General features: G+C 46.9%; 1 protein-coding gene across 1 annotated transcript in view; it reads left to right on the top strand.

Annotated features, from left to right (window-relative positions):
- SLCO3A1 (solute carrier organic anion transporter family member 3A1) overlaps window positions 1–12,033 on the top strand; it is a 154,537-nt gene that overhangs the window by 23,931 nt on the left and 118,573 nt on the right. Inside the window, exon 2 of the mRNA XM_054169176.1 lies at window positions 3,921–4,386. Coding sequence (XP_054025151.1) covers window positions 3,921–4,386 — 466 coding nt within the window. The remainder of the gene's footprint in view (window positions 1–3,920; window positions 4,387–12,033) is intronic.

Below are 12,033 nucleotides of genomic sequence, written 5' to 3'. Positions count from 1 at the left end.
TGTGGTGTAAGTTTTAATTCCTCCTTGTTCTTGTGTGTTAGGTGATGTATCCACAGAAAGGCAGAAGGCTGGGTTACATGGTCTTTCTAGATCCTGAGCCTGTAGACATTATTCTGCTTGCTCAGAGTCAGATTTTCATCTTAACTATAGCAGAGTTCTTCTAGAGATCTGCTGGACTTGGTAGCATGAAGGAGGGCTCCCACAGCAGGGACTCTGCATTGCTTCAAGTGTCTGTTGGTGTTTGCTGCATGCTGTTAAGTCTGGACTCCTACCAGCCCCTCAGTTCAGGAAAGATGTTGAGTTGCTGGAATGTGTCCAGAGAAGGACAACAAGCTGGGGAGGGGTCTGGAGCACAGCCCTGTGAGGAGAGGCTGAGGGAGCTGGGGTTGCTTAGCCTGGAGAAGAAGAGGCTCAGGGCAGACCTCATTGCTCTCTCCAACTCCCTGAAGGGAGGTTGTAGCCAGGTGGGGGTTGGTCTCTTCTCCCAGGCAACCAGCACCAGAACAAGAGGACACAGTCTCAAGCTGTGCCAGGGGAGGTTTAGGCTGGATGTTAGGAAGAAATTCTTCCCAGAAAGAGAGATTGACTATTGGAATGTGCTGCCCAGGGAGGTGGTGGAGTCACCATCACTGGAGGTGTTTAGGAGGAGACTGGATGAGGCACTTGGTGCCATGGTTTAGTTGATTAGATGGTGTTGGGTGATAGGTTGGACTCCATGATCTCAAAGATCTTTTCCAACCTGGTTTATTCTATTCAGTCTGAGTGCAGCAGCCCTATTGGAATACACCTTGCAATAAAACCAGGCTTCTCTTGTTGATGATCATAGAATTGCTTCAGTTGGAAAAGACCTCTGAGATTGAGTCCAGCTGTTGACCTAACACCACCATGGCCATTAAACCATATCCTGAAGTGGCATGTCTACTCATTTTTTTAATACCTGCAAGGATGGTGACTCCACCACCTCCCTGGGGCAGCACAGTCCAATGTCTGACCACTGAACGTAGCTCTGTCGTGTGAGTACCTGGTGGGGCTCCCTGAGGCAGGGAGATATTGTCCTTCCACTGTGGTGTCCCTTGCTTTAAAACTACCAATGTATTGTTTTCTAGCCCTCTCTGTCCCCATCTGTTCAGTTCTGCTGCCCTGGCTTTCATGGAAGACTGGGAACAGCAAGGTTGCTGTTGGATGTGTGCTGAAGCAGCATGGCCATGGTCACTAAAGAAGGTGAAACCATGCTGTGCCCTTGTACAAGAGGACAAGTGAATCACAGAGCCATTTCCTCCCAACAAGTACCTTCATGTGGTGTTTCAGATGAAGTGGCACTCTCCTGCCCCCCTGGCACACACATCTTCAGCTGGCTTTGGTGTGGGGAGGAATTACTGGAGGTGTTTAAGAAAAGCCTGGATGAGGCACTTAGTGCCAGGGTCTAGTTGATTAGTTAGGGTTGGACTTGATGATCTTGGGGGTTGAGTCTGTGTGATACTGCTGTTGGCATTGCCTTTCAGTCATAGGGTTGGATTCATTTTGGTTTAGGGTTGGTGAGGTGTTTTTGCCTTGCTCAGTTCTTGACTCTTTAATGGAGGAGGATTACAGTGGTAATGTAAAATGATGAATGGCTGTATGGAAGCAAGGCTGAATTTTCAGAGTTGGCTGAAACAGTCCAGTTTTGGAGATCTCCCTTGGACACATCAGGGCTGGGTTTAAGAGCTTTATGCAAAGCAGCAGAAGTGGGTTGCTTCCATATTCCCATTTTGTTGCTGATGGGATTGTCTTTGTCCAACTGTGCCCTAACAAAGGCTAACTGCCCTCAGAGAAGAGCTGCTGTCAGAATACTTTAAAGTTGGTCAGACTGGCTCCTGCTTTGTGAGGTTTATCAGCAAAGATTTTCAGTGCCTCCAGTGGGAGGCTATTTTTAGTCTTTCCAGAGGCTGCCTTCTGCTCTGAGGCCTTTATTGCTTTTTTGGTTTGTTTTTAATAGAGAGATCTGCCTGGTTTAGGACAACTTTAAGTATCTTCATCTTTTTGAAATCTGAAAAACAGGGTTGTCTTTTATCCAAGGTAAGTTTTTGGCATTTCTGTGACACATTTCAAGGAAAAAAACAAAAACCTTAAGGGGGTCACTGCTGTAGACATGAGAATGTGCTAAGTTTTCTTCCTTGAGCAGGAATAAGAGCAAGGGAGGTACCCAATGTTTCATCTTCATACCCTGATACCCCTAAGACTGTCACAGGAAATCCATGGTATGTTTTACTGCACTGTGTCATCAAGACTGGAAGAGCCCTCAAGAGGTGACCTGGTTCATTTTCCTGCCCTGTGGCAAGAGGTGGGGAGATTCAGGATGGATGTGAGGAGGAAGTTCTTGACTGTGAAAGTGGTGAAGCTCTGGAATGGGTTGTCCAGGGAGGTGGTTGAGGCCCCATCCCTGGAGGTATCACAGTATCACTAAGGTTGGAAGAGACCTTGAGGATCGAGTCCAAACTGTCTCCACAGACCTCATGACTAGACCATGGCACCAAGTGCCATCTCCAGTCTCCTCTTGAACACCTCCAGGGATGGTGACTCCACCACCTCCCTGGGCAGCACATTCCGATGACGAACGACTCGCTCAGTGAAGAACTTTCTCCTCACCTCGAGTCTAAACCTCCCCTGGCACAGCTTGAGACTGTGTGCCCTTGTTCTGGTCCTGGTTGCCTGGGAGAAGAGACCAACCCCCACCTGGCTACAACTGCCTTTCAGGTAGTTGTAGAGGGCAATGAGGTCACCCCTGAGTCTCCTTTTCTCCAGGTGTTTAAGGCCAGGCTGGATGAGGCTCTGGCCAGCCTGATCTAGTGTGGGGTGTCCCTGCCCATGGCAGGGGGGTTGGAACTAGATGATCCTTGTGGTCCCTTCCAACCCTGACTGATTCTGTGATTCTAAGAGCAGTCATACCTGCGTCATTCCTGGCAGATACTGGTCTGTGCTCTTTGAAAGACCTCTGCAGCCTCTCTAGGCAGCATATTTTAGTGCTTTGTAATCCTTACCAGTAGAAGTCTGATTTCTCCCTACCTTGTATTTAACCTGAATCATCTCTGCTGCAGCTTAAGCCTGTCACTTCTTGTCCTACCCACTTGGAATAAAAAGAGCAGGTCATTCCTTTTTTGCAGTGATGTTAAATATTTGAAGAACTATTCATGGGCCTCTCTGCTTAGTGTTAAATAACCACTATTTGTCAAATCTTCCTTGCTTCCTGGTGGATTTAAATCTTCTGTGTGCACCTTAATTGGCCTGTCTTCTCAAAAAACAGCCTGCAAGTGAAGATCCCAGCCATTAACTAATCCACAAAACAGTTTAAACTCTTTGATCAGCATTTTATTTATATACTTTAATAGAAGCCTTTTATTCTGGCCAAATTGCCTCTTTGTGCATCACTGTCTCTGGCTGACTTGGTGGCCTCCTGCTGGTGTGTGAGCCAAGCATCCATAAGGTTCTCTGCTGCTTGCTGACTGCTCTTCCAAGAGAGAGACTGGGTGTCCAGTGTGATGTGAGGCTTGGTGTGGTTCGTGCCTTGATTCCCTGGGACAGTGTGTGGAGGATGTGCATTCAAAGAGAAAGGGAGCCTGAAGAGAGGGAAATCAATCGTGGAGCCTTGGGTCTCTGCAGGCACCCAAAATATGCATTGATGCACACAGGAATTTGGAAGTGAACAGGTGGTAGGCTGTGAAATGTCAGTCGGTATTAGGACCTTCAGATGTGGCTGTTTGACATAGCCAGAGCATGCTTGGAGGTCAGCTACTGCTACACTGTGATTTGGATGCCTTTGATGTATGTTTTCAGCTCGGAGGGATAGTCAAGGAAGCTTAAGCTTTAGCAGGACATAGGAGGAGGAGGACAGAGGGCAGGTTGCATTCCCTTCCAGTAACTGTCTGTTGGCTTTTCTGTTGCAGGTGAGTGTTTTAACCACCTTGGAGCGGCGGTTCAACCTTCAGAGTGCTGACGTGGGTGTCATTGCCAGCAGCTTTGAGATTGGCAACCTGGCCCTCATCCTCTTTGTGAGCTACTTCGGAGCCCGAGGACATCGGCCACGCTTGATAGGATGTGGAGGGATAGTCATGGCCTTGGGTGCCCTCCTTTCTGCCTTGCCTGAATTTCTGACCCACCAGTACGAGTACGAATCGGGAGAGATACGCTGGGGAGCTGAAGGGAGGGACGTGTGCGCTGCCAACGGGTCCACCAGCGATGAGGGACCAGACCCTGACCTTATCTGCAGGAATAGGACTGCAACCAACATGATGTACTTGCTGCTCATTGGGGCACAGGTCCTCCTGGGCATTGGTGCTACCCCTGTCCAGCCCCTGGGAGTTTCCTACATCGATGACCACGTGAGGCGGAAAGATTCCTCCCTGTACATAGGTAAGGCTCTCCGAACTTCTCACCAAAGGCTTTCCTTGTGGCCTGCCACTGAACTCTTCTTGTCAGTTTGATGCCAGTGGAAGGGGTGCTTTGACACCTCACCTCCATGTGCTTGTGAAGGTAGCTTGGCATGGGGCTCAACACCAAGCAGCTGCAGGCAGCAGGGTAACAGATGTTTGCTTGCGTTGAGGCAATGGTCAAGCCTGACAGCCATGGTGATTATTACTGGATGGTTAGGAAACTGTTTGCTCCTCCTGTTGTGCTTGCCCAGATTGGTTTAAATTCTCTTATTGGTGACTTGTGGTTGAGTTTTAGCTGAAGAATTTCTAATTGGCATATAAGATGACGATTTCCCCCCCAGTTCCCTTCCTGTTCTAAAGCACTTCTCTGTCTGACTATTGCAATGTAAGGAGACTGAGAGGAAACATGTGTCTTCTCACTGCCACCAGCACATCCTAGCAAGGAAGTGCCTGTTACAGAGTAGGTGGTGTGAGCCAGCATGCTGTGGTGGGACCCCAGATAGTGTGATCCCTGTGAAGGAATGGGATGTGGAAGCTGATGAGGTCTATTTTGAGATCTGGTGAACCTGAAGCAGAACTCATGATTCTGGTGATCATGTTGCAGAATTCTTCCAGATAGTTAAGATAAGAAATGTGGCTGCAGTTACCCAATGAAGCAGCTCTGGTTTTGGGGTAAAGTGCTCATGAGTTCCAGCAGTAGTACCCTATCCAGCAAGCTTTAAGAGGATGTTGTGGATGAAGGTCTCTGGAAAAAAAACAAACCACCCAGACTGACCATCTTGGCTCATTCTTCTTGCTGCAGGACTCGACACTAGATAAATGGCTCCAATGTGGTAAAGCAGTGAAGTGTGTGCTGCCATTGATGTGGTTCTTCTGTACTTATTAGTACAGTTTCTAGTAACCAAAAAGCCTCTGTGCACTTGTCCCATCATCCTTGTCTCCAGTGTGGCTTTCAGCTGAATGGATGCTCCTCTTACTGCTTTGGGCTTTGTTTTCAAAGACATTTTTATCAAGTTCCCAAGCATAATGGAATGCAGCTGGAGTATGAACAGGGACAGCAAAACTGATCGGTCCAGCTGATGGTCAGAGTGGTGTTCTGTGTTTTGGGGTAGTGCAGAGGCCTGCTGGGAATCTAACTAGAATAACAGAATGGTCTGGGTTGGAAGAGACCTCCAAAGGTCATCTAATCAAACCCCCTTTGCAGTCAGCAGGGACATCCCCAAGTAGATCAGGTTGCCCAGAGCCTGATCTGAATGTCTCCAGGGATGGGGCCCCAACCACCTCCCTGGGTAAGTACACAGGATGCTGTGGCATTCCTGGATGTATTGCTACTTCAGAGATGTTCTCCTGCATGTTGAAAGTGTGTTCATGTTTTACTGTAGCTGGACATAAAACTGTACTCTGTCAGCATTTAGCTTCGTCCTTGGATCATTATTCACCTTCACTTGGCTCTACAAGTGCTTGTGAGGGATCCATTGGATAAAGCAGGGTGGCACATAAAATACAAGATACTGTACAACCCCGAGGTGAATAATGAGACTAAATTCACTGGAGCAACTTTGCCAACACCATAAATGATGAGCTGGAATTAAGAGTGATTCTGAGGCTATCTATTATAAATAACTATATAGAGAAGCAGCAACTGCTTTCAGGCTGTTTCACAGGCATTTTTTAAGCAGTGCTTCGTGTCTGAGAACAGGACTGAGAAGGGTGCATAAGAGGGAGATTAGGAGGAGTGATTCTTTCTGTTCCTGAGATGCATTCCTCTTGTATGCTAAAATAGCTTCTTTAAAGTTGGCACTTTGACTGTAGCTGGGAAAATACTGCCACCAAAACAAAAAGGGGAAAGATTTCTGGTTTGTATGTGTTGCTTTGTTATTTTTCCTTCACATGTGCTTCTAACCATGTTCCTCTCTAAATGCAGAGAGTTTGTTGGGGGGTTATTGATTTATTTAAGGCATTTGGGGGTTGTTTGCTGTACTGGCTTTTAGCTAGGGGAAAAAATAAATATCATTCTTTGAATTTCTGCATATGAATTATGGCTTGCAGAAGAGTGTATGTGTGCAGAGTCAACCCATCAGCCATACCAGCAGTGCAGTTTAATATCTGCCCCTTTCTCAAGTCTATCCATCACAAGTAGGCTTTTCAGCTATGGGATGATGGATTCCTCCCATCAACCTGCAATCAGTTTTGGCTAGTAAGAAATAAATGCTAACAGGAGGAAAAATTACTGTAAAAAAAAAATAAAAAAATAAGGAAAAAAAAAATCTCTCCTGTGAATGACTATAAATGGAGAAGCAGCTGTGGAAGTGTGTCTCCTCGGGTCAGCATTCTGCAGTTCAAGTTGTTGCTTGAGAATTACTTGCTCAGATTTGTCTTTAACTCATTATTTTGTGCTGTCATCAATGTGGCCTCAGCAGAGAGCTGGCTGAGCATCTTACCCACCTCATTCTTCTCTGTTTCACAGAGGAAATAACTGCAGAGTGTGTACTGTCACTGTGCTATATTTGTATCAGTTTGCTTTCTCATAATAGCACACTCCCTCAGTAGGGGCTACACTGTGGGTAACCGGATAAAACGCTTTTGGGTGAGTTCCCTCGGTTTAAATTAGGAGCAGATCTGGCATAGTTTGTTCTCTCAGGATAGAAACTAATTAACAACAGCAGTAATAGTCTGACCAAACTTTCTTTCATGGCTGGCTGTGGCTGATAAATGATCAGAGCGGCCAGTCCGTGATGTCTTTAATATATTGCTAAAGTTGGGTACATATCACAGCATCACTTAATGGTAGGGGTTGGGAGGGACCTGTGAAGATCATCCAGTCCAACCCCTTTGGTACAGCAGGATCACCTAGAGTAAATGAGCCAGGAACACATTCAGGACCAGAGCATAGAACAGACTTAACCAGGTTGGAAAAGACCCTTGAGATCACGGAGTCCAACCTATCACCCAACACCATCTAATCAATTAAACCATGGCACCAAGTGCCTCAGCCAGGCTCTTCCTAAACACTTCCAGGGTTGGTGACTCCTCCACCTCCCTGGGCAGCACATTCCAATGGCCAATCACTCTTTCTTTGAAGAACTTCTTCCTACCATCCAGCCTAAACCTCCCCTGGCACAGCTTGAGACTGTGTCCTCTTGTTCTGGTGCTGGTTGCCTGGGAGAAGAGACCAACCCCCACCTGGCTACAGCCTCCCTTCAGGGAGTTGTAGAGAGCAATGAGGTCTCCCCTGAGCCTCCTCTTCTCCAGGCTAAGCAACCCCAGCTCCCTCAGCCTCTCCTCACAGGGCTTGAGTCTCCAGAAACAGAGACTCCACAACTTCTCTGGGCAGCCTGTTCCAGTGGCACCCTGGCAGTGACAAAGCTTTTCTCTGTGTGTGTGTATATATATATATACACTATATCTGTATATGTGTGTGTGTGCTGCATTTGAGCTGTACTGCAGCTGTAGGGGAAGAAGCAGTCTCTTACCTGACAGGTAAGTACTAGTAATTGTTTACCTGTTGCAGTAAAAAAACCCTTGTGTCCCAAGGCAGTGACTCAGACAGAAATAACTCTGTGCACCAAGAGAGATTTTTTTCTTCCTGGAATATCTAATTCAGTGTCTTTGCAGTGAAATGACAATGCAGGTAGACACCTAATTAAAAATAACATCAAAAAACCTCTAAAGCCCAAGAACAGCCCTTCCCTCCCACACCCACCCTTTTTGTGTTAATACTAACACATCTGTGCAGATGTAATACCTTATGGAATTTAAGGGGAAACTTTGGTGTTAGCCACCAGTGCAAGTAACAGCATCTGTGCAATATAATATCACAGAATGCCAGGGGCCTGAAGGGACCTCATGAGATCATCCAGTCCAACCCCCCTGCCAGAGCAGGTTCACCTAGAGCAGATCACACAGGAACACATCCAGGTGGGTCTTGAATATCTCCAGAGAGGGAGACTCCACAACCTGCCTGGGCAGCCTGTTCCAGTGTTCTGGCACCCTCACAGTAAAAATATTTTTCTCCTGTTTCCATGGAGCTTCCTCTGCCTCAGCTTCCACCACTGCCCCTTGTGCTGGCATTGGGCATCACCCAGCAGAGCCTGGCTCCAGCCTCTGGGCACTCACCCAGCCCAGCTTTATAAACATGAGTGAGGTCAGTCTCGGTCTCCTCTTCTCCAAGCTGAGGAGCCCTCAGCTCCTCTGTCTCTCCTCATAAGGAAGATGTTTCACTCCCTTCAGCATCCTTGTGGTTCTGCATTGGACTCTTTGAAGCAGTTCCCTGTGGTCCTTCTTGAACTTAGGGGCCCAGAACTGGGCACAGCATTCTGGATGCAGCCTCACCAGGGCAGAGTAGAGTTATTTTTGACCATAAGGTTCATCAAATGTGACTGCTTGTGGCTTCTCTACAGTGCCAGGCACGCAGGAGATGGTGGGCAGTGTTCTGCACCCTTTGAAGACAGAGTTTGCTCAGGCTTATGCTCTGCCAAGGAGGTGGGACTCCATAGCTTCGTAATTAGAGAAACAGGGCTGAGATATTACAGGAAGATAACTTTGTGGCATGGGCTGCTGACATGTACTTTCATGCTTTCTTGAGCTCTAGTAGCAGATTTTTTGATGCTTGCAATGTGTTGCTACCAAACCCAAACTCTGTTGCTGTAGTAATTAGCCCTAGGGAAAAAAAAACACAACAAAGCTCTGTTGTGGTAACCGAGGGCACATCAAATCACCAAGGTGCATGCATGGGAGTGCACACCGAAGGATGTTCAGAAGAGAAGACATTTGTGCTCTGAGTTAGAAAGCTAAGGGGACCATGCCTAATTCTCCTCCCATTTCAGCATAAAATGGCTCAGGTTGGAAGGGACCTCAGAGATCATCTACTCCAACCCCACTGCCATGGGCAGGGACACCTCTGAACTAGACTTAGCTGCTCCAGGTCTCATCCAACCTGACCTTGAACACCCCCAGGGAGGAGGCATCCACAACCTCCCTGGGCAAGCTGTGCTCAACAGAAAGGTTGTCATGTTGACAGCAGCAGCCAGAAGCTTAAAAAAGAAAGGAATTTTCTTAGCTGTTTGAGGTTGGGAAACTTCTTTTGGTTTGCTTGCTTCTGTTCTTCTGTTTAAAATGTGAACTCCCATCTGGAGGTTTCCAAACAAGCAGATTCATTTTACCTGTGTATTTATTGGCCTTTGGCATTAGTGAGCCATTTGAGTAGAATAATTCCCTGCTTGAGCAGACTCTGCAGGGCTCATTTCTGCTGCAGCTTTTCTAATGTCAAAGGATTCCCTCAATTTGTGGTATCATTTATATCAAAGGAGGAAAAGTATGTTGAAGACTACTTACTACACTGTTCCTTTCTCTACCCACTAATGACTCACTTGACATTTCCCTCTTTAGTTGGTTTTCTGCAAGGTCTTGCTGAGTTCTATTGAAATCAATGAGGACTTCGTCATTAGGAGGGGGATCAGAGGCATCATGGTGCTGATACAGGGGGTGGGAAACTTCATCTGACAGTAGCTGTATGGATTTGCTGCCTCTCAGATGAGCAAGTGCTTGCAAGTATTTTCTGGTCGCTGGAGAGCCCATGCTGCCCTCAGCAGTGGTTTGTGTCTCCAGAGCAAGTGCAGTGATGTGGTAGATTGATGTTACTAGCAGCCTCCATATACATCTTCTGAGCTTCCTGCAGCATTTACCATTTGCTGATGAAAGTTATTTGGTCTTGTCTACAATGTGGTTACATATAGAGCAGAATGAAAAGTCTCTGGGAGCCAGCATTTGGTCTGGGGCAATTAAGGGCTGCATTACATAGAGGAAGTTGCTATTATTGTCTCCTGTTGATGGAGGAAATTGATATTGATGTTGGAGGGAGCACTGCCAGGTTGTGTGGCTCATTCAGAAGAACGCTGTGTTGATCTTGGATGCATTGGAGATTGTCTTTAAGTCTGTTGAAGCCTGCCTGTGTTTAACTTCATGGACACCCTACACTTTCAGAGCCTGCCATTTCAGACTCCTCACTGGCTTCTAGAAACTGCTGTCATGTGGAGAATAACCTCAAGGAAATTTCACAAGGGCCAAGTCTTGAGTCAAGGAGTCAGTGATGAGGAAGACGAGTGCTCCTGAGATACTGCTGGTGCAAGGGTATGCCTGAGCGTGGTGTGCTCAGGGGCAGAGCTGTTCTTGGCCTCCTTTGTGGCAGAGGAACAGAAAAATGGAAAACTCAGCCCTGCTGGATGTGTCTCTTTAGCTGCTTGGTTCTCTTTCATCTCCCAGGCTTCTCTTTGGCCATTTCTGTCTGTATTTTGGTTTATCTTATGGATGGTCCAGTTCTTACCCTCGATGTAAGAGAGCTCAGCAGGATGGTGTTCTCTGTCCACATCTGCCCAGATGGGACTAATCCAGTAAGAGGGACAGGACTCTGTTACTACCAAGTTTGGCCTTTGCAGCAGCATTGGGTTATTTTGCACTGAATGTGTGGAAGCACTTTTTGTTTTGCAGTGAGAGTCATGGAGAAATGCTCACTCTCACTTCTGCTGCCTTCTTGCTTGCTTTAAGCATCGGCTCAAGATTTACTGCAGAGGAAGACAGACATGGCCTAGTTGGAATCTTGCTGTCTCCAGGGATAAATTTGTCCATTTGAAAAATCACTTATGGTAGCTTATGTCAGTCAAAATGACAGCAGCCATTGTGTTCTGGAGAAGCAGAAGCATTTTCTCAACTGACAAGAATTGATTCTGAGAGTAAGTTTGTACGGTGGCGAGTTAATAGCAAGTTACCAGTGTAAGCTGCTGAAATCATCAGGTCCTTTATGGTGGATCTTAGCTAGCTTCCCATCTGTGTTTTCCCTATGTAGTTGCTTGGTGAGTTTGCCTCTGTGTGGGCACATGAATTTGTGGAGCCACGAGCAGCACTTGTTCCAGAGAATTGCTTTTCTCCTTGCCCGGTCTACGGAGTTTTACAGGTACATAATATTTTTAGCCTGAAGACTTAACAGAATTTTCTAATTGTTCTGTTCAGTAAATGCATCCTCCTACGAGTGCTTTGGAGAGCCTTTTCCTTTCTGCCACAGCCTCCAAGGGCTTAAGAGAAACAGGATATTAACACTGAAGTACAAGGAGCGCCGTCGCCGGCGTGAGTGCCGTGCTCCCCGCTGGTTATTGAAAGCTATCTTCGCAGCAGATTCATTGGGCTGCCTTCCCCGTGGCCCAGCTGTGATCAGATTAAGCTGCATGGCTGCATGTGGACGTGGTGATATTAACCATGTTGGGCTGACCTGCTGATCCCTTGGCAACCTGCAGCCTTTTGTAATTACTCCCCTTTGGGAAGAGTCGTGTGCTGGTTTCGCTGTGTGTCAGCAGGGCTGGCTGCCTCACGCATGTCCCCTTTCACAGGGCTGCTGGGAACATCCTGGAAAATTAAATGGCCACACAAACAAGTGTGGAGGGTGTATTAGAGCAGTAACAATAATCAATTAATGGGAATCGGCTTCCCCACTGCAGGCAGCAAGGCTGAGTTGTGAGAGGCGGTAGCTGAAGGGATGTATTTATTCAATTAAATGTCTATGTGCACCAAGTCATAACTGCTGTGGGCTCCATTCTTTTACAGCAATTGCTCCAGTTACCTTCACCTTCTGCTAACT

This window comes from Dryobates pubescens, chromosome 17 (genome assembly GCF_014839835.1).
Source record: "Dryobates pubescens isolate bDryPub1 chromosome 17, bDryPub1.pri, whole genome shotgun sequence".
In the NCBI taxonomy this organism is placed as follows: Eukaryota; Metazoa; Chordata; class Aves; order Piciformes; family Picidae; genus Dryobates; species Dryobates pubescens.
Note: the sequence above shows the minus strand (reverse complement) of the source record. Positions and strands in the feature narration are given on the sequence as shown.